The 24,104-nt window shown below is 32.5% G+C and overlaps 1 protein-coding gene across 6 annotated transcripts in view; it reads right to left on the minus strand.

Moving 5' to 3' along the window:
• The window catches only part of LOC130445361 (hemicentin-1), a 151,315-nt gene that overhangs the window by 29,578 nt on the left and 97,633 nt on the right, over positions 1–24,104 (minus strand). For all 6 annotated transcript variants that reach the window (XM_056780941.1, XM_056780942.1, XM_056780944.1 and 3 more), the window contains 4 exons: positions 23,436–23,795; positions 8,787–9,056; positions 7,818–7,928; positions 5,766–5,960 (listed from right to left, as the gene is read on the minus strand). In XM_056780941.1, coding sequence (XP_056636919.1) covers positions 5,766–5,960; positions 7,818–7,928; positions 8,787–9,056; positions 23,436–23,795 — 936 coding nt within the window. The remainder of the gene's footprint in view (positions 1–5,765; positions 5,961–7,817; positions 7,929–8,786; positions 9,057–23,435; positions 23,796–24,104) is intronic.

Below are 24,104 nucleotides of genomic sequence, written 5' to 3' on the forward strand. Positions count from 1 at the left end.
AAGAAACGACAGAAGCTTTACTCATGGTAGGGTAGTAAACTAAACCAGAATAAGACCAGGGAAAACATCTTTTAAATACCTGCAAAATGTCAAATGTCAATGGTACTACATCTGTGTTGATTTCGAGCTACAGTACAGCAACATGTTATTTGAACGTAAAAATCGCCGTGGATATAGAAGCTGTAATATAAAATTTTGACGTTCTTTTCGTATTATTAATTAATATGAACGTTATCACCGCGAATCTCATTCGTTTTTAACAAGTCCCGTTTCCCGAAATCCCCTTTTATCGTTAATCCTCCTCCCCATTTTCGTAAGACGCGTTAGTGCGGAAGAGGAAGAGATAAGAGAGAACGAATTCATTCGAAAATTTGAGGCGACACCGCGGGAAACAAGGCGAGCGTTTTATATCTCAACGTGTGTAAATCTTCCGCCATTTTACCGATCTGAAAAGATATTATTAGGAGAGAAACGACAAGACTATTCGTACAATTAAAAGAAAAAAAATCCTGTAAGGATGTAGAATCGATAGTGGAAAGTTGTTACCGAAACCGAGGAATCATTTTTATAGACGAGTTAAAAAGTTTTAAATCGAAAATATTTTTGGTTGATTTCCATAATTTTATTTTGAAAAATATTGTTTATAAAATATAAAATAGTTTGTTACTATTTTTTTTGAGAAATTATTCTTAACGCTTCTTATTTAGTAAATTTACAGTCGTTTCTCAACAATCCAAAATTTATTGTGGACCGCGCATAGACAAACACCTACTGCCATAGACAAACAATCAACGTTACAAATTCCATTGCTCTATATACGAGGATGGTTCCAGAAGTCTCTGGTCTAACTAAAAAAACACAAAAATTTATTTACTGTTGATAGAGAAGGGGTATATAGGTTGGACTAAAGCCTTTCACCATTGATAGCTACCCCAAGCAAATACTAAATAAGGTGGTGGGGTATTTTTCAAGCAACTACCGCTATCTCCAGGTCAGGACAGGTCCTTCTGGGATCATCCACGTAGACCGGAAGGGATTGGACCGAAAGGCATTATTTTTCTGTAAATAAAATTATCTTTTATGGGAAAAATATGATGAAAAGTTGTTTAGAATCAACCTCTACATCTATATAATAAATTTCGAGATCGGTTGTTAAATATAATTGAATAGACGTAAGTTAAAAACTTGCTGCGAATGATTCAATAAGTTTTCGAAATTTTACAAAAATATTTGTACTTGTTCCCTGGGGATGTAATAGACTTTCATTTTATATTATTTTTCCTACAGGATCTTGCGCCAAACTGATTTTATAGCTAAGTCGAAGGAATTGATATTTGGAGCAGTTTTTTGCAAACATTCCAGTAAATGATTGATTGTTTAGTGGGTTTTTTTCATTTTCAAAACATGTAATTTCACTCTAAAATGGCACAACACAAGTTGATGACAAACTCCTATATCTTTTTGAAAATTTTGTTGATAAAATTTCATCTATAAAATTATCTATAAAAGTAGCTTAGGTTATGGAAAAACCCCGATTTATATTAGTCATGGTTTAAAATGAAAGTAGATGATTTGGAAACTTAGTTAAAAATCATTTTAATGTTCATAGTTTAAGCGTTTCTAACCGAGAATTTTTCGATATTTTTCCATTTCAGCTATTTTTTCGAGGCAATATATTTTGTCGTCCCCCGGTATATGGGTAATAAATATATTGAGTAAAATATTCAACTAGTTCGGTCCTGTGGTAAATCCCTTAGAGATTCGCAACTTTTTAAATTAATATACAAAGAGAGATAAATTACAAAGGTCTCGAAAATATAAAAACTCAATTCAACAACTCCCAAGAAGTTGAATGAATAATTGCGAAATGTTCAAATAGAAACTCTTCGAAATTCATAATTAAGTACAGTTATTCTAAATTCCACCTTTCTTTTCCATTCGAGCAAAGTAAACTTTAAGAATGGATTTTTCCATTTTCTCCCATAAATCATAAGAACAATTTAGTTTTCTTTGATACATTATAATTGACGATGTTGTCAACCCAATTATTTATTGTAATGTATTCGATTACGAGGGGTGTTCATAAAATAACGCACCCAACGAATTTTCACACTAGAAAACATGTTTATTTGTATTGAATGTTTGGGGAAAAATGATTTTTTGACTTAATCGCCGTCTAATTAAATGCATTTAACGGAAGAGATGATAATCACCAAGAGACAGTTCTGGGCTGTAAGGGAGTTTGTAAGTAGGAGTAAGGAATTTGTTCAAACTTTTTCAGCTTGGATGTTTCCACTGACAAGATTGTTTTTTTTCTGGTTTTCTCGTCTACAAAAATTACTCCAGAACGGTTTCATAGACATGAACAAATTCGTGGGCCGCTTCCCCATAGACCTCGTATTTTTAACACGAATCTCAAAGCGTAATTTGCACCTGGTGTGCCAAGCGTCAAATCCCGCCCAACAGTCTGCATAACTCCATGGGAACCCTATTTTATGGACAAACATCGTTTTTTGGTTTTTACATTATAATGACGTTAATCTAAATTAGTGAGTGAAACAACAAAATCAATTAAAATTGTAGTGGCGAATTTCGATTAACATGAATCGTATACCTTCTCACAGTTTAATGCGAATTGAAAATCTCTTGGAATTGTTGTGTTGAACTTTCGCAATTAAATTAATTCGATTAAATATGTGAGAAATTTATTTCTCGAACTTCCATTGTCGACTGTTTCTACTGTTTGATTTGTTCCTAAATAGACGGAATTTAATAAATTGAAAATCAATCAATTTCAAGTATTTCAACAAAGTTTAAAGGTCATATTTTATAAATTCCATGTGCTCAATTCGAAATTATTTCAATTTATAAATGAACAAGCAGGCTTCTCGGCGACAGCAAAGGTCAAAATATCCCAAAATCCCCCAAAATCTCTCAAAATTTTCACAACTCTTTTAGAATATATATTTAAAAAGATCGAACTGTACATCAAGAGTTTCAGTCTCAGACCGACTAGCATTGATTTGACTTTTTCATTTGCCGGTGACGTTTGAAGTTTGACATTTGACGTTGCCGCCGTTAACCAAAAAATTTTATTATTTTTTTGGCATGTGTACCGCTTTTTGTTTTCGTGATGTTTCTGTGTTTTTTATTTGTAAAACGAAGCGTTTTTATTGGGAGCATTAGGGAAAATCACGTGACAAAAGCAAACGGATGTGTTTGGATTTTTTTTATTACTCTAATTTTGTAATAGCAAATGAAACGGCCAACAAAGTGTGCGTTAATTTTGTTGGAGAGCGTATTTTTTTGAAAAATTACTATTTGGTAGCTTTGGTTTCATAATTTATAGGTACGACATATAAATAGACCCATCGAGTCTCGCTGAAAACTACCATAAACCGATTCTCTCGGAAAAGCTAACCAGGTCGTGGTCTTAAACTTTTTAACGTCAATAGACGAAAAATTATTTGAATCTAGTACCTGTGGGTGGGTTTTCAACATTCCTCCTAACCTATTCAAGATGGTAGTTCATCACCAAAAGCTGAAGCGATTTAGTTCAATCCACGTCGAAAGTCATAGAAAATCATCGCACGTGTTTAATGCCATCTTTTGACCAAGATGGTTAGTTGTTAAACACTCATATAAGTACGTTCACTATTAAAAATGTCAAACTTAATGATGATGATTCACATCAGTGTTGCCATATTTTAAAACTTCAATAACAATCTTCGTAACTATTCATTCGTTCATCAAACTGTATTAGTATTTATTGGTACATTCGATAGATCTCTTTGATTATTTTCTGTTTTCAAACTTTGTGGAAAGTCATGATTGCGTCATACGCTGCAGATATTTGAAAATAAATAAGGAAAACTTGCAAGTTTCTGTTTTAAATTCGCCAAACACTAAGCAATAGTTTGCATAAAACAAATACTAATTAATTAATGAACTTAGTGATTAAATCATTAATATAGATGGTTAATTTATCTCTATGATAACGTTAAAATTTACCTACCTCATATATTGTTCGTATTAAACAATTTTCAGAAAATTGAATTATAGTGTATCAATTTTGATAAAAAAACTTATACATGATATGCACAAGTTGAATTACAGCTTAATTCAATTTCTATTCGTAATTAGTCGTTGGACTATTCGTGGAATGAATATTTAAGCATAAATTCATTTTCGAAATGTTTTGATATAATTAATATAATTAATTCCACAAGCTCTACAATTTAAATATATAAACTGAAAAACTGTTGTTGTAATACAACTTTAAACTTTATTTCTATGAATCGAAAGCTAATAATTACAAAAATACACTTTGTTTTCGTACAAAATGACTTAATTTCGTAAAAATCCTCTAGGTAAACTTAAATAAACGTTTTTTTTCAAATGATATAGAGGAGAAAATAGAAAATTTCTCTCATACACTAATTTATAAGCCACGAAAAAATTACAACACTCAGTATTTATTATTGTGGCTTATGCTGATTACTTGGTTATTTTTGCCTGGGAAAGGACGCCATTGCCAAACGAGACCTCATGTCCGAAGGACTAAAGATTAACCCAAAACAAACCCAGCATCTGATGAAATATGGTAACTTTGAATACAAACGAAAACGTGGACACCAAAATAAAAAAGGTCTCCTCCGCTCTAGGGGTATGCAAAAAGTACGAAAAAAATAAAAATACGAGTGTGATTGGACATAATTCAGCCCTTCGTGTGTCTTAGTATCACAAGAGCCCTTGATGTCCTACTTTTAGAACGAAAAAATTCCAAATCATGAAGAAAATAAATTACAAAGTAACTGGTCGGGCAACTGATGGTGAATGTGAATTTTCATGGGCACTGAACAAATTCCACCCACGGTCGATTATGCATTCATCACTGATAAAAAACATTGAGTCACTTGGTATACATCTGATTTGGGCGGCACAGGAAACAGATTTACTGTCTTTCAAGTCGAACTTGGATACTCGATACTCCATCGACAGTAATTCCAATCTGGTTAGACAGCAGAATCCATTCTTTGTGTAGCCAGAAGTGTTGCTATTACATCCCTCAATGATTTGATTGTAAAGCAGGTTCACAAACATCATGGATAATCCAGATTTATTCTGTTAGATGGAGGAGGAAGAAACTGCAGATCATGTCTTCTAAAAGTGCACTGGAACAAGTCTAACCTTATCCGATAATTGACCAAGACCTTAACGAAACAATTAACTGTTTTGGTTTTGGAGCTCCATCATTACTAAACACATTAAACTGACATTAGAAATTCAATATTATCAGTTCCTTGTCTATGAGATTCGATGGAAGTAACTTACGAAGTTAAATTTCGAACAGCTAATTAATTTTTTAGCTAAATTTCATGGGAACGAAATGATAATGAATCCGTCATTTAATTAGTATCATTTCACAGCTCGTTGCTCGAAATACTAATAAAAATATTTCGATATAAGGATAACGATTTAATGACATTCCCTTATAGGAAAAAGTAGATTTATAATGTCAGTTAACTAGATTTAGCTCGCCAAATAAATAGTTAAGAAATTTATTTTTACAAAGAACGACAGTGGATTTTCATTGTGTTCGTTTCAAAGGGAAGGAGAGAAACTGGAAGAATTAGGAGTAGGTCAATCTCTTTTAGTCTGATAAATGTACTCGTAAAAAACAAGATACTTTCCTCTTTTCTTTTCAACGAAAATTACACTAAAAAAAAACGTTTTTCTGTTTTTAAAAATACGATAAGACTTACCGGAAACAACTACTTGAATCGACATCGAATTTCTCAATGAATCTAATCGTTTAGTAGCTTCTTTGGTAGGTCCGACACATCGGTACTCGCCACCTTCTTGATAAATTACATTATCGAGTCTTAATTCTTGCGACGCCCCCAATGGTTCTAGCATACCAGTTGCTGGTTCAACTCTCGTCCAACAACCCGTGGTTCCTATACCATAAGAGAAATAATTAAATATCTTATTTTATCTTATAACATATCAAGGCTTCGAATAGATAGAAACGGGCAGGAAATCACCAACAAAATGTTTTTTTCGATGTAAGTTCGTTTCTCGGAGCGGTCGAAATCTCCAAGATATGCTGGATCTTGCTTCACGACCTGTACCTCATCGAATTAACACGTTCGAGGCTTCGAAAAAAGTCAGAAATGGATAGAAGAGGGCAGGAAATTTCCAACAAAAATTAAAAAATCGCGAATGAAAATGTTTTTTTCGATGTAAGTTCGTTCTTCGGAGTGGCCGATACCATAAGAACTGTGTTTCCAAACATTAGATGATAACCAAGAATGTTAGTTTATGGTGTTCGGTGATGGTGATATTCAAATTTATCACATAAATTTTCGCAAAAACTATTCTTTATAAGATTGTTCTGAAGAATTTGTAAGATGCTGTCGTTTTCTTATATCAACTTTATTCAAAATAAATTTTTCTTCATGGTGATATTTCAAGTAAATTCCGCTGCATCGTTCGGTAACTTTCTGCACAGAAAAATAAAAATATTTTATTATATTCCGTTCGATAAAAAGACGATCTGAATCTGACATCGACTGATTTACGATTTTCCGGTCCGATTGGAACCGGAACCTTTTTAAGTTTCGCCGGTTTGTGTGCAGAACGAGAAAAAGATATCCTCCAAGAAGAAATTTATTATGCTAAAATCGCTAAACTTTTCTCTCAATACAGTGTGAAACATCGATAATTTGGAATATATACTTTTTTTAGCACTTCTCCCAGTCACCGCTAAACGTGATTGCAAAAATCGTTGAAATGTGTAGTTGAAACAAGAAAATTCAGACAAAGAGATGCGTGACCTGGACCAGGTCTGGAGACCTGAGGAAACCTCTATACACATTACACCTCAAAAGCTGTTTAGTTTACTAAAAATTAAAATCTCTTAATATTTTTCACCCCGTAGATTTTTGAACGATTGCGATTGATTTGATTTAAAAAAAAACACCGAAAAGTACGACTACGGCGTTAGTCTTATTGGAAACTCCACAACAAATGATTATGTGATTATAACTCCATTATTTCGCCACAAAATTACGCTATACATTCTCGAAACTAATTGGAAAACCCCCGGTGATAATACGAACAATTTGAGTAGAGAAATCAACCTTTCTCGGCGGAACTCCCTCTGACTTGTAATCAACCCCAACTCATTTCTTTCATCCGTACACTGATTCCTCCCCCATCGACCTTTAATCAGTATGCAAAACCTGCCGGGGAGACTGCAAGTATCATTCCGCATTTCCCAGGGTGACAATAACAATCGAAACTCGAGTTTTCGTAGAGGAAACTATAAGGAAATAGTCGATAGCAGTTTTTTATTTTATTAATAGCATTGTATACGGTCATAACGCCGTGGATGATGGGGTTAAAGTAATTTCCGTGCCTTCGTCAAACTCAATTAGCGATATCTGAATTTCAATTTGGAAATTTGCCTTCCGAACTGATCCCTATCACTTCCGAGTTAACAATATTAACGTACTTTACTTCAGGATGAGCTATTGTGGTAGGTATCAATATTTAATCAATCAATCCATTGGGGTTGATTATCACCGGAGAGAGAGTACCCGGAAACTATTTAATTGACTAGATATCTACGTTAAGTTGTAGTAAAGAACACGTATAATATTATATAAAGGATATCATCCCTTCTTATCAAACTATTTACGATGAAAGCAGATCAATCAACTGCAGAAACTTTATAATTGAGATTCGGGGTTTGAAGAGGAGACGCGAACTGGTCAAACTCCCCTACAAACAAAGTAAACTTGTACTGATACCTGGAGGACACGCTAGCTGGACCGCCCCTCCTAAAGAAACTTCTAATTGCTTCCCGGTGGAGCTCAGTTCACCGATGTCAAAGTCCGGCTCTTGGGTAACATCGGTGTCGTCTGAAAATACAAAACAAAAACTATTAGGTAGGAGTAACGTCGAATCTGTTTTTGTTAAACGATATTAAATAATGACTTACACTGTATATTAATTGGATTTCTTAATTTCTTCGCTTTGTCGCTTTCTTTAACCGAAGAAAGAAAGTTTTTTTTCTGATCATTAGTCTGATGAAATTCCGGGCGACTGTGAAAAGTACCTTAATAGCGGATTTCGGAGAGAAATAATATAATTTTCTTTTTCACGTAATTAACCGATGTCTGGCACAGACGCTTAAACTCATTTTAAAGAAACTTCCCCGATTTATCCACCAAATACACCATCTACAACTATTTATTTTGGTCGTCGAGGAAAAAATTTTATTTGGAGGGATGATTATTTGTGGGGTCTAAACATCAACTATTCTTTGTAAAAAATATTTTATATCTCATTATCGATTAGTCTAAATGGCAGGTCATCTAGACCTTTAGGTGGATTCTGTAAATTTTAATGAGCTGACTCGTGAACAGGATTTTCCCCTGCTAAATTCAAATATATATATATATATATATATATATATATATATATAATATATATATATATATATATATATACATAATGAAGGTAATTTTGTACCATTCTAGCTACATATAGGCGTACATGTATCATCGAATTTTAAATTATCTATTATGTAATAATCGGCTGTCAAACCATCACCATAACAAACCCACCGCAATAGTTGATATTTCAGGACGATTACACACTCTCCAGGATCGTCACTAAATAAACAAAAACAATTCAATCACGATTGATTCGATTTCTGAATTTTAGGACGAAAAAAACTAAACATCGATGATATACACGAGTTTTTGAATACTTACATCGAACATTCAAAAAATACCCGATACTGGAAAATCTTCCTAACCGGTGTTTGGCTATGCACTTGTACCATCCGCTGTGTTCTCTCCGAATTTCCGAAAAATTTAGCATGCCGTCCGGAGTCTGTTGTACCGGTGGTAAAACATCGTCTTTTTGCCATATCGGTTGAGCTTTGGGATTGGCGTCGACGTCGCATTTCAACGATACCGGCATACCTTCTCTTATGGGAAAACCAAACCCAGGTTCTCGGGATATTGCGAACGATGGTGTATCTGAAAAATTTAATAAAAACTATAAGGAATTGGATAATATACAAATTCAACACTAAACAAAAAAATGTGAAAAAGACGGTTTACAATATTTGTCATCCGATTGTTTTAGTCCCAGCAATTACCAAAGTCATTAACCAGCAGATCTACTAACATCATCAGCGATCATCAAATCTGCTTATGTAAACGTAGAGGACCTTCTGGTCTATATCATTAACGTATAAGCTATAGAGCAATCGAAGGCTTTTGACAGGGTTTGGCATGACAACTTACTAAATAAATTGAAATCATACGGTTTGTCTTCATTACTTATCATATGTTTGATAGCTTTCTTAAAGACGGATCCATCCAGGTCGCTTTAGATAGACACACCTCAGAATGGTTTGAGGTCGACGCTGGCATTCCCCAGGAATGCATCTTCTCACCTCTATATAAGACTACTCCATTTTTTCCTACAGCCTTGGTATTATTAGTATTTATCTATGTCAAACGCTTCTATATGTTTGATTGTAGCGGTCCTCAGCTTCGTACAACATACCAAATATAAAACTATCATTCTTTGTTTTGGATTTAAGTTTAGATTTGAAAAATTGCACGGGCCGATTCAGTTTCTCATCTGATGTCCTCTTCAAAAGTCCATTTTCTTGGTGAGGTAGCTTTCCATGTATTTGACATTGGAGACCTCTTCAACGTTCCTTTCATCTGTAGTAATGCGTAGAGATATGGCTGGCGGCTGAAGACCAAAAACTTCATCTTAAAGTATTAACAAAATTTTTTACATCCAGGAGATCATCGCACAATGTAAAATAAAAATTATACTTGTAGTGTGTATTCCAAATGGCCACAAGACTTGGTACGATAAAGAGGATTGAACGTTTGTCGGCGGTTCACAAAAACGAAAATTATTGATCATCCTTCCGTTTGATTGCCTAATGATACATAAGGATAACTGGGAACCGAACAAGGAACGTTTCTCGTTTGAACGTCGTCGTTTATATTAGAGGGAATTCGAGAATATTGAGAGGAACTAATAGAGGCGTATTTGGATTTGTGTGGAATGATGATGAACTTCCCAATAGAGTGATTTCCAAGTTTCACCGAATATTTCTCCATAAATTTTTCAAATTCTATATTTGTTATTAGAAATCATGTTTTTTTATCGAATCTGTTTTTGTCTTATGCATTTTTTATCTTTGAATAAACCCATAAATAGAAATCTAAGTGCATTGAATCAGGAAAACTTGAAGGACGTTGCCTGTGTAATTTGTAAAAAAATATTGATTCGAACGATAACATCAATATTTATTTTGTAATTTAAAATTTCGCGAAATTTTAGTCTATCTGTGTCCTAGCTATTCCTTTCCCTGTACCAATTGTTTTTTCTCTTAAATAAAATTTACGAGGGTGGTTGATTATGGACCCAAATTTTTTAATATGGATGTTACGAAGCGTAAAAACACCCGGGACCCTGTAGTTCGGGGATTGATGCCTTTTTAAGACTCGAGCTTTCCGAAAAGGCAGTACGCGATATGGCTGAAAAATTGGGCTTCAGCGGGCTCAGTAACCGCAAAACTTCAACCGTATGAATGCCGAGACTTTTGAATTTTGATCAGAAATTGCACGCAATGGTTTGTATAGGAAGGAGAAAATTTATTGCACCGATTATTCACCACAGTTGAAACTGAATCTCCGGAGAGTAAAAGCGCGTCTATGGAGTGGAGGAAGTACTTTGTGAACGGGGAAGGTGTTGTGTACCGAGCTTTAGGGTACGAGAGGGGTAATCACGATTAATTTCTCACTAAACACGCGGTATAGTATAATAACCTCCTAAATAACACGATCAAACCTGTCTACAGATCAAAACTGCAAGAAAACCGACAGTCCGTTTAGATTACGATGAAAACATTGAAGGAATTGGGTTCAGAAACATTAGATCACCATCCTTATAGTTCCGATTTGTCTCCATGCGACTATTATTTATTTGGTCCATTGAAAAAGTTTCTTAGTGAAGTGCGATTTGGAAGTAGAATCCTCGAGTAGCAAGTCGGAAGATTTTTACAAAAATGACGTCGAAAAAAACTATGTAGAGTGTGATGGGAATTATCTAGAGAAACTGTGAAAAATTTCAGCTCTATTACTTATTTATAGCCAAAATTCCGATTTATATCTCAATCACCTCGTATGTAATTTCAAATCTTGTAATTTTCCTTATTTTTCTATACAACTGATTTCCATATTATTAATTTTACGTTTTCGGTAAATGAGCTTTCATGAGTTTTTCTAAATCTTCTTCACTGTTTTATTTTTCACAATTTCACGATTCATTAATCTTTGTTTCTTAATTTATTTTCTTGTATTTTCGTTCATCATTCTAATTTTCGTATTTTGCAGGTATCTATATCTGTAAAAGACTTATTGTTCTGATTATCAGTTTTTTTATCGTTATTTCCTCTTGATATTTGAATTTTAATTTGAAATTCCAAAACACTATGGACATAACTTTACAAATTATGATTAATAGATATTTTTGAAAATCCATTGACCCTGTTTGACGCAATTTTCTAAATAGGTATGATTTCGAAATTGCTTATGTTTTATTACATTTATTCTAATTTCAATTTAGATTTTTAATAATAAATTACTACCTTTAGGGGACTTAATATAATTGGAATAATTACTATTTGACATTTAAATATTAAAAGAATTACTAAATACTTATTTGTTCGTTTCAGGACCTCTAATATTGTCTTTAGCTACCTTGAACGCCGTTTTATATCCAGAAGTAACTTTCATTAATTAAACCATTCGTTATTTAAGGTTCTTCTCGTTTATTTTCCTTTTCACAGACTTAAAATATGCAAATGATACAGCTTTCACCTTCCTTAATACCTTACGATACTCAAGATCTTTTTGTATTCCGTTTAACAAAATTCCCTTTTGAAGATTCGTTACATTCACAAGAGTTTATCGTTGCGAAAATGATTACGATGATGGAATAATTAAAATCAATTTCAGTACTTTTAAAATAAGATAGTTTGACCTGCCTTGGAGTGGTATTGAAATTCTTTAAAAGAAGAGATCATAAACTTGATGCGACGTTTATTACCAAGAAAATTGCAAAGCGGTATCATGAATAGTGCTTAGCATTCGAATTTCAAAACTTCAAAAGTTATTAACTCGTACAAAAAGTTTTTCAGGTTTAGTTTATTCTTTAGTGGTAGAATGATTCAGTGAATAAAAAAGAAGAATAGAAGTTTTTTGTAAGCATTGACTTTGACGATCAGCATGGAAAAACTCCCTCTATCCTGAGTCTAAATAACTGTCCCCCCCAATTTACCATGCAGACCATCACCAACGGCATATTTGGATAAGTAATTCATTGTTTTGAGAATTGATAGAGATAATAGAAATTTTTTACAATGCACCGACTCCACATTCCCGTTCCAGTTCCAGCTAGTCACTTTTGATTGTTCTAGAAGAGTTGAATGATTTGAGTTTTTCAAAGCAATAGTCTTGATTCTAGTAACAAGTCTTGATTACGGAGAAAAACTTTTTAAAACACTTAAAAAGAATATTGATATCGACGAAAATCAGAATTTTGACCATTATTTCTAAAAGTTGAATACACGTCGTCTAGCTCCTCAAAATAGTTATTAAATGCCGAAATCAGCTTTTCATTGTTGGAAAATCTTTGACCATAATCCAAGGGGATTAAATCTGGTGAATATGGTGCTTGATTTTTGCAATTGCAATAACGGATATATAAGCTGTTGCTTTCTCTTAATGAAACAACACTTTGTTTTTGACCAAATGCGGCCGATTTTGCTTGATTTTCCGCTCAAACGTTGCAATAGTCAATGAAAATTACCCCTAAAAACCTTACCTGCAGATGGAACGGTCTTTGCCTTCTTTGGAGTCGTTTCTATTTACTTTTTGAAATGCCTAGGATGTTAACTAGTCAATAGTCGACGATCATCGAATACCGCTTTGTGGATTTTCTTTAACATTTCTGCAGTGTTCACCTCATTTGGTCGACCATTGCGATGCTCGGACTCGTTTAAACTCTTCTCAATATTTTACTGATAATAGCGAAGGAGCCAGACTAGAATCTAATTTAGCTTTCACATTAGTTGAACTAAGGCCTTTCAAATAAAATTATTGTATCCAAATGTAACTTAAAGAACCAAACGGCTTTCAGAGATAATTTTAAAGCCTTCAAATCATTGAAATGATATCATTTCTCTCAAAACTAATATTTTCGGAGTGTTAAGAATAGATAAGCTTTGAAAATAACCGATTATGGAAAATGATAATTATTTTGGATTATTCGTTACGATCATTTAAGGTTAGCTATTCGCAGAATGCACAAAATTACTTCCAAATACATTTCTGTGTTTTCAGCGTACTTACCAAGCTTTGAAAATCCAATTGCTTCGCTTACTTCTAAACATGGAGCTATTCCGAAGCGATTTTAAGATATCTTCAGACTTTTTGTAAAATTTTAATGTACCATCTCCATGCGGCTCTAAATAGTATATGATCATTTTCGCAGGTTCCTCAACCAAGATATTCACCTCCTTCCAATAAATCTTTGTGGCCGAGATATCGGGCACATTTTCGAAAGTTTTTTACCTTTTGCTCGTAATATGCGTTGGAGGTCCAAGATTCTACACCATACAAGAGGACTTGGAATACAAAGCTCTACAGTATCCGTGTTCTTAGCTCCAAGGCTTTATCCATTCGAGTCCTAGGTTTTTCAGTCTTTCAGCAGTCATATAATTTGTCCAGGGGTTTCTTCAATTTTGATAACATCATATATATGATTTTGCATGTTTTCAATGTATATTTTGCATTGCGCAAATTCTTCAGTAAAGCGCAGTTAACTCTTATTCCTACGGCATTATTTTCGAGAGGTTTGGTTGGAATTTTCACTAAGTAGACGTTGAAAACGGGTGGAAAAAGGAACATAACCACAAATTTTATTTATTGCTCGATTTTCAGTTTGATTTTCGAACCATAATGTAAATGTCAAACGAATTGATTCGAAACTGTCAACAGAAACGTCAACTCAGTATAGTAACATTTCAAAATTTTAGTTGAAAATTATTCAAAATGTATAATTAATTTAAAAAAAAAAATGAAATATAATGGTAGAGTACGTTTGAATTGTCAATGTTGCCGCTGTAATAATCCGAGTCTGATTTCGAAATTTTTACCGAAGACTTGTTGCCTTAAATTTTTACTAATCGTCACTAGCATCATCGCAATTTTATATTATTTGACCAACGAGTTTGTGAGTTGTCCTCCTTTCGGTGAACCCATACATATCTTTTAATAAAAATGGAAAATGACGCCGATAATTTTTCGAATACCAAAAGAACTTGGTGTGGAGGTCGTTATATTTCTCCTAGTATAATACGGGTACTGCAATCTTATGAAAGAATAATCGAAAAATTATCACGTTCTGAAGAAATTGAAACTGGTAAACGTTGTTACAATAGTTGCTGTTATCGAAAATGTAAGCAAGAAACTGCGAGATTTATAACTTTAGTTGACGCATGTTTATCCACTCCAAACTTGATGACGAAAGAAGAAGAAAAATTTTCTTTTATTTCTGAATCAAATAAAAATGTGAAAACAGCCGATTTTGAAAATATATGTTCCGATAGACCGTATACAAACTGCGATCCGACGTGCCCTAATTTTCAAATTTCAGATCGCGAACCTACGAATTTATCACGAGAATGTTCAGTTGAAAATAAAGTAGCACTAATACCGGACGAAATAAAAAGAACTTGTAAAGATATAAATATAAATATCGAAGTGAAACTTAAGAAGAAAAAGAAAAAACAACAAAAAAAGAATCCGAAATGTGAATGTAAGAAAAAAAGAGATGAGAAAATCGAACAGTCGCCAGAGTGTAATATTAAATCGATTAAAAAAAGAAAATGCATGTGCGTCGCGTCTGAACCTATCACAATAATAGATTTACAACCGCAGAAAAAAGAAAAATTCAAATTTTTAAAAATTTTCAATTTCTGTAAAAAAGAAAAAGAAAGCGGCGCCAATACAACAGATAAAAACATTTTCGTACACACATCGAAACCGTTAAAAGACAACGAACTCGAAAATATAATCGGCGAAAAACCGATGACGTATACCGAACGAAAATGTTCCGAAAACGAAGATGACATATCGGTTTTTAAAATAAAAGACGCCTTAATGCGTCGCCAAATTACTGAGATGGATAGTTATCCAAAAAGAGCTTCGCAGGATCAGAATAATTCTCAAAATTATAAGAAAAATCGAATCGACGATCCTAATGCGAAAATCAACAATACCCAACAAGAAAAAATCACAGTACAAGTTTTTCCTTCGGAAACTAATCGGAAAATATCAGTAATACGAATATCGAAAGGATCCGAACAACCTCGATCGATATCAGAAAATGATAACAAGCAAGATAAACTGCAAATCAAACACGTCGATTCTCGTTTCGTAAACAGACGTCGCTTATCAAACCCCATTATAACCGAGTCTTCTCCGAGGCATGAAAATACTGAAGAAAACATTATTCAGTTGTCGAAACGTTCTAGAAAAAGTAGCGATTCGAGGTAATTCGTTGTAAAAATACGTGTGTAATTGTAGAAAAACAAAAACATTTTAATTAAATTAACGTGATGTTGAATTTTGTTTTTTACACTTAAAACTTATATTACCGATAAAAAGTATTTGCTCGCCCTATAGTTTGCTGACTTTCCTGTCCATTATTCTTCCTTTTGAATTATTTCAAATATTTTTTGCACAGCTTCTAGGATCGTTCGAGATCGTTGTCATGGAAGACAAATTTTCTTCGGACCGGCACTGGTCAGAACGTAACACCTTCACTAGGTCTTAAGTGACATTTTCTCCAAATATAGACCCAATAATTTGAAATATTTACCTCAATCACACCATTAAATAGCCTCTAACTCTTCATGCGTCCGATATTTGTGTTCTTTAACCCACTGCAATCGATTAATTTTATTTTGGCGTCCTAAAAGAGGTGTCTTGCAGATCCCTGGATTAATTGATCTTATCTGCTATTTCTGGACGTGGAAGTCGTCGATTAGCTTTACTGATCTATACAAAACGTTTATCTTCAATGGTTGTTGGTTTTTGAGGACACCCTGAATATTTTGGTCCCAGGTATGTGTATCGGTCCTTTATTTCAAGTGAGGCTTGACTCCAATCTACCATTTTGTAGTACATAACTTTCGTTTTGCTTCGATTCATATTCGATAGTAATCATTGCTAAGTTTGTTGAGTTCGTTGATCTGTTGTTGTTGTTCTTGTGAGGAATTCTAGGCTCTATCCTCTCAAATTAATTGGAGGGGCTCGTGCTCCTCATCTGGGCGTAATTTCTTGTGTTCATTTCTCGTTAGGTATCGGATGACTTGAACATCTATTTCGTGTATGTTTCAATTTTTAATTGAAAAGATAAAAAGGACTTGTCCAACTAATGTTTTATCTCCATTTAACTTGATGAGCTTACTGGTATTTTAATAAGCTGATTGTCTTCAACATTTCAATTAAATCCGTTGGATAGTGCAAGCTAAAACTATAATCTAGCTGTTTTCCAACCTAAGACACCTAGGTTACTTCACTTAGGAATCTATTCCATGTTCAGATTTAGTTAAAGGCTCAATATTTTACAGGGCAAAAAATGCATAATCATTAGCCAATTAAAATTAAAATCGAAGCCATTTTGTGAACAACATTATAAAAGTACAACTTAGCCCAGGAATATTTTTAAATTAGCAGGAATTGTGTCGATATTACACGTGAATCTAGTTTCCATTATCTGAAATTTGATTTTTCTTTTCAGGAATAACCGATTGAAGCTAGAAATCGAACAAAAACCAATTTTTTATTACGATCGTATCGGTAATTGGTTAATATCTCCGATAATTCCAACTAATATGTTTTTCAAAATTTTCAACCATACTTTGTTTCATACAGACTGCTGTTCTTATTATCTTTATATAAGAATAATTTCGAATTGTTTAAACAAATCAAACGATGGAATGAAATCAGATTTCAATTATAAAAATTATTACGTTCGTTTCGATGGAGGATACCGAGGTATACCGAAAAGATTACGAATTCAACATATATATCGTGTAAACGTCAATCAAAATAAATATCTAGTTAACAAGGGTAGGTTGAAAATATCTTACAACGCTTTTCTATATTTTATAGTTGTGTTTTTTCATATTTTGTATCTAATTATACTCGTATATTTCATATTTTTCTAATAAATTTTTTTTCTTCTAAACGACTTATAAATACAAAATTTCGATATATAAATCGTCAATTTTGTGGTGTTAGAAACCCAGTTCTTTCTTCAAAGATCAAACAGCAAACAAATTAGAGGGCGTTAGAGTCCCAAACTAAACACCCTGGAAGCCTAGAAACACACCAAGCATTTTTTAAGCTAAAATTTATGCAATTGACAAATATATCATCGAAAGATCGAAACTAGTTCGGAAAAACCTGGACCAGTTGTAGTTGAAGACTGTCTAGTTTTTACCTCGTGAGGATAATCGTACAAATTCGTACGAATATTCCATTATAAAAATATACACTACAAGTCAAAAGTTTTGTCCTATACGCTATACACAACAATTAAAAACAATTTCAATTTTGATATTTTTTCGACAAATAATCTATTTGGTTCCATACGTTTTTCATGAAAATCCAAACATGTACATTCTTCCCAAAATTTTTTCAAAATTTCTCCAATTTTTACCAGGTTTTAATAATCTCCTTGCCTGAGACTTTGTCCTATTTGGAATTCTCGTGAAGGTCTTTGGCCATCCGCACAAGGCGACTAAATTTCGTGCCAAAAAGACTCGATTCGATCAGTTGTTGATCTCTCTCTTCTGAATTCGCACTGGTTATCTTTCAGAGCTATTTCGAAGAATGCTTCCGGTGTATTTGCAATGACTTCAGTAGCGAGATGCCTCGAAAACAATATTTTAGTCCAAAAATAATAAATTACAGCACGTTCTTTCCTCTGATATGTTTAATTTGAACTAAACTACAATCATAATAAAATAATCGTTTCTTGCACTCGTATAAAGTAGGTAAACAAATAACGGAAAATATTTTCAATTTGGAAAAAATCGTTTCGATTTTCGTGTATTATTTTGAAATCTGATGAAAGGTTTATAGGGCTAGCAAAACATTTTGAATCGAACAGCAACTGCAATACAAAATGAATGCATTTTGTTGGATCCTCTCACATTTTGGAATAAAAGAAAACGCAGAAGCAGATCTGGTCGCTAAGGAAGCTCTAAATAGTGATAGAAGAAAGACATAGCTATTTATTTGATTTTGAATATGACAACTGCAATTACAAATGATAAAACACGTAATTGCAGAGTGTCCGGAAAGATCGTTATCAAATCTACCACGAACAAAATCTCCGCTTGAAAGAAAATGTCCATCAGCCACAGAAATTTTCGATGATATCAATTTTAATATCCTTGAAAAAATTCACTAATAGATCTAAAGTATTTCGGTTATTTATACTTAAAAGGCATGTGAGGTTTAGAGGTAGGGATTATTTGGTTTAACAAGTAACTGCAACAATTGATTTGTTTTTATGAATGTGATTGAGATCAGCACAAGAATTATTATCCCAGGTACAGGTTGATGATTGTAAATTACCCAGTTGGTATGATCAGTCGTTATTCTAAGTATACTTGGTGTTATTTTTTGTTTTTTTTTTTACTAAATTAATCGCATTTCTTCCTTTATAAACGTTACTAAAAACTCCATCAATCGATTAGTTTTTTCATACCAAGTCCTTTAACCCAAATGAGTGTCGTATGAACAAAATCTGAACTTTCAGGACCTTAATCTCGACCATAAATTCAATTCAACAAGTTATTTGAATTTATTTGTAAATTTTACACTGGTAACGATATTCGTGATACCAGAACTTTCTATAACTACGTACACATAAAAACAAAAAACCAAAAAAAATAATTGAAGAAATCTCTGAGTCCAAGTGAGTTTTTTCAATCTTCTCACCAACAGTAAATAATCGAAAAAATGTATGAAATTAGTAATGACGATATGTTCGTAAATAATCAATTCGTAGTAATGACCGTCATCTTCATCTTTGGACTGTTTTTTTTCTGTCAATTTAGACACGGCGTAATCGGAAATATCCAACATACGTCGTGAGAAAGAAGTATTGATTATATCTTCGGAACAAGCCGAATCGGTTATTGTCATATCGGAGTATTTTATCCACTTATTACGTTTTAACCAAATCTTGTAATCGTCGTCGTCTACTTCAATATCGGAATTTAAAACGCTCGATCGAGAATGAATACCGTTTCCGGAATTATTCCTCAAACAATTTTTTAAGCTTATGTATCTTTCTGGTACAACTGTTGATAATTCTTCCGTGGAAATATCTTTTTCCAAATTTTTACTATCGTTTTTATATAAAATTTTGTTACCGCTATGAGCGAATTTGGTATCGAGAAATTGGTAACTATCCGAAGAACTGTGTAAACTTAAATCGGTAGTTATCCTACTTTTAATATTGTCCCAATTATTTTCCACGTTTTTTCTTAAATTTTTAAAACTACCCTGGAAATAATTCACTGCATTCGGATTGCATAAATGAAGTTTATCGCCGCTGTTGTATTTTTTCAAGATACTCGATACGTGTCTGATGAGCATTAAAGCTTTAGATTCGATTTCGTTATTTAAAACTGGTTTATCGAACGTATCGTTTTCTCTAAAATATTTTTTCATCAAAAGTTGTGCTCGTAAATTTTCTCGAAACATTTCTTCTTGTACGTACGGATCTTCGAAAAACGATTGAGTATATCGAAATTTCTCGCTACTATTTTTTCTCGATTGTCTTCCAGAATTAGTGGGCGTTCTGAATCTACTGCTCGATTCTCTGTCAAAAAGAAATTTCTTTTTTATTTCATTCAGATCTAACTCTTGTTGGTTACATTTGGATATATCGTTAAAAGCTGGTTTTTCTTCCAGCTGTAAACGACTGTTTCTAATTGAAGAAATATTATTTACTTTTGTTTCTAAATCTTTACTTGGAATTTCCGGTTGTTCTTGTATATCTTCCAAGGAATGAGGTTTCATCAACATTTTGTACGTTGGAATGCAAAATTTTTCGGTTTTCGAACCCTCCAAAGTTGCTCTGAATTTCTCGCAATCCACATTATCTTCCGCGTTATTTTTCGAATAATTAGTTTCTAAGGATTTCGAATCTCGCATCACCATTTCGTTTAAGAAAAGAAAATTTTGATATATACAAAAATATTTCCCCCCCTAACAAAATCCAAAAAAGGTTTATCGTTATAACGTTTTGATTTTTGACGATGTCAAATTTTAAAACCTCAAAAAATATCTGTCACATCAAGATAACAAGATTAATACTTTGACGTTCATTTACCATATGTTTGTCACTAAAGAGTTTGGAAAAATATTTTAGAAAAAAAATAAATTTTTCTTCATACCTCGTCGAAGGTACGTAAGTTTTTTTTAAATCAAACTGTATATTTTGCTATCGTTGGAAAAAGTGTATAGATTTAAAAGGAGACTAAGCTGAAAAATAATTATGATAAAAAAGGCCTCGATTCTTTGTTAAATACAAAACACTTAGATAATCCTCGTATAAATGAAAATATAGTTTTTCACAATGGAAACGCTCTAAAATAAACAAAGTAAAAACCAAAGTCAAAAACAAAAAGACAATGAATTAATCAAATAGTTAAAATAGACATAGTAAAGTAAGAACTTTTGTGGAAATGAAAGTAATTTTCAATAATAGAAATTCGTGGAAGAATTCGAGAGGATTAGAGCATAAAACAAGAAGTAGATAATGTGGAAAAATGCATCTAAATGTTTTTGATTTTAGGTCTCTTCTGTTTTAAAATTAGTTTTTTTTAATAATTATTGGAACACAAAATTTCAAATATACAATATTTTGATAAGGACTTCAAGAAAAGTCGGAACGTCAAATTTATTTTGATAGGGATTTGAAAAAAAAGTCGAAAAGTCAAATTTATTTTGAAAAGAACTTAAAGAAAAGTCGGAAAGTCGAATTTATTTTGAAAAGAACTCAAAGAAAGGTTGAAACGTCAAATTTATATTGATAAGGACTTAAAGAAAAGTCGAAAAGTCAATTTTATTTTGATAACGACTCAACTAAAAGTCGAAAAGTCAAATTTATTTTGATAAGAACTTGAAGAAAAGTCGAAAAGCCAATTTTATTTTGATAACGACTCAACTAAAAGTCGAAACGTCAAATTTATATTGATAAGGACTTAAATAAAAGTCGAAAAGTCAATTTTATTTTGATAACGACTCAACTAAAAGTCGAAAAGTCAAATTTATTTTGATAAGAACTTGAAGAAAAGTCGAAAATTCAATTTTATTTTGATAACGACTCAACTAAAAGTCGAAACGTCAAATTTATATTGATAAGGACTTAAATAAAAGTCGAAAAGTCAATTTTATTTTGATAACGACTCAACTAAAAGTCGAAAAGTCAAATTTATTTTGATAAGAACTTGAAGAAAAGTCGAAAATTCAATTTTATTTTGATAACGACTCAACTAAAAGTCGAAAAGTCAAATTTATTTTGATAAGAACTTGAAGAAAAGTCGAAAAGTCAAATTTATTTTGATAAGAACTTGAAGAAAAGTCGAAAAGCCAATTTTATTTTGATAACGACTCAACTAAAAGTCGAAACGTCTAATTTATATTGATAAGGACTTAAATAAAAGTCGAAAAGTCAATTTTATTTTGATAACGACTTAACTAAAAGTCGAAAAATCAAATTTATTTTGATAAGAACTTGAAGAAAAGTCGAAAAGTCAATTTTATTTTGATAACAACTCAACTAAAAGTCGAAAAATCAAATTTATTTTGATAAGAACTTGAAGAAAAGTCGAAAAACCAATTTTATTTTGATAACGACTCAACTAAAAGTCGAAACGTCAAATTTATATTGATAAGGACTTAAATAAAAGTCGAAACGTTAAATTTTATCTTCCAGAAGAGACCTAAAATCAAGAACATTAAGATGCACTAATATATCAAAAGGTCTTGAAAAAATTGAAGAAATTTAATGTGGAAAATATATACATTCTTGGAAAAACGTCTTCTTCTTTTCTCCTTGTACTCTATATTTCATTCTTCCATTTCAATCGTGGTTTTTCCATCTCCCTTATTTGATATCCACTGTTTCCACGATCTATCTCTTAATAGTACTTCTTGTAAGTCAGTTCATTTTGAATATATATCCATACAAATTGTTGTTAATCGCCTTTTTACATTTTTTATTTTTACATTTATCCCATTGATTTCTTTCCGATTTTTTTAATTCCCTAAATTCGTGGTGACTTCATCGTTCTTCCTGAATGTCCAATTTCGACTTGCTTGTGAATATTTCTACCATCCAATTATTTTATCTAATTCCTCTATCAAATGTGACACTTTAAATCTCTCCTTAACATTTTTCGTAACCTCATATATTAGTTACGAAAAGTAAAAGTAATTATGTAAAAGAAACTTTTCGTATTTATTTAAGTTTCAACATTTTAATTTATTAATTAAACCGATAATAAAACTGATAATCAACTCATCATTTTAATTCAATTGTATTCTAAGATTTATAAACATTTTTTCTTTGGATGTATATTTTTTTGACAAATATTAAGCTTGTCGGACAAATCGATTTTTCAATAACTAGTTACGTTAATAATTATTCCCTATTGGTTATTTTTATTTCCGTCTTTCCATCGTCAAAATAATTTCTAATATTTAAACAAAATTAGTCTTTCCAATAACTCGTATCTTTGTCTTTCATTTCATTTTTATTTTGAACCTTTTGTTTACAATTTATCATTCATCATTTTAGCCCTCTCCTAGAATAAATGACACTTCATATTTCAAATATTACCACGAGAAATTTATATTGTGAAAAAGTAATTTTATTTTCAAATTAAAATTGGCGATAAGGCCCTCATTTTTCAAATTAAAATCTACATATACTCTACTTACCAGAGTATATAATTACGTGAACTCTATTGACTTAATAGGAAATTAGGGACAACTAAATCCGTTAGGGTCGATGGGTATATAAAGCACATTGACCATAAGTACCTACAGATATAATAAGCAAACTCAATAATCGACCAAATAATAATCTGAATTATGGGGTAAGGGCATAAAGTAGAATGTATTTGGGTTAATTTCAAACATGATCCTTTACTAAGTTAATAAACACGAATATTTCATAGCTTGAATTAACTGTTTAAATTTTATTTTACTTATAAAAATACTCACATTCGACATCAAGAAGCACCGACGCATTTAGGGGTTTATCCAAGGCGATATGTCGAACGTAACACGTCAACGTGGCGTTATGATGACCTCTTAACACTCTCCCAAGTCTAGCATCAGTTCTGGCACCGAATTTTTGATCGCGTACGGTTTCAGTCAAATTCAGAACTTCGAGCGGTACTTCGGGTATTTCGAGTAAAGCGGAAGATCCCAAAGTGAGTTCCCAAGAAAGTTGTGGTTTTGGATTACCTTCGTCTACAACGCACGATACGGTTAGATCCGAATTTTCTTTGACCAAGATGAAGAGGTTTCCCGGATCGAGGATACGGTTGTCTATCATCAAGTAAGCTTTCTTAGGAGGATCTGAAAACGATTAAATAATTATTTTAATGGATAATAATAAAAAGATGTAACTGTAATTGGAAATTGCTTTGCTGAAACATCTACCACAGTCATTTCCACTGTTGATTTCATTGATGAAAGTCTTTAGTTGTTATACTGTTTAGTTACAGTATCATGGCTTCCACATCTCTTAAATGCCGCCCCGTAGAATCATTTCCAATTTCGGAAAGAAGAAGAAGTCATAAAGGGCTAAATCTGGTGGAATAGATGTTGATAGAGTAACAAGCGACGTTTAAGAGAGCGCATTGTCTTGATTAATAATCTACCTAC

Source organism: Diorhabda sublineata, chromosome 6, assembly GCF_026230105.1.
Source record: "Diorhabda sublineata isolate icDioSubl1.1 chromosome 6, icDioSubl1.1, whole genome shotgun sequence".
Classification (NCBI taxonomy): domain Eukaryota; kingdom Metazoa; phylum Arthropoda; class Insecta; order Coleoptera; family Chrysomelidae; genus Diorhabda; species Diorhabda sublineata.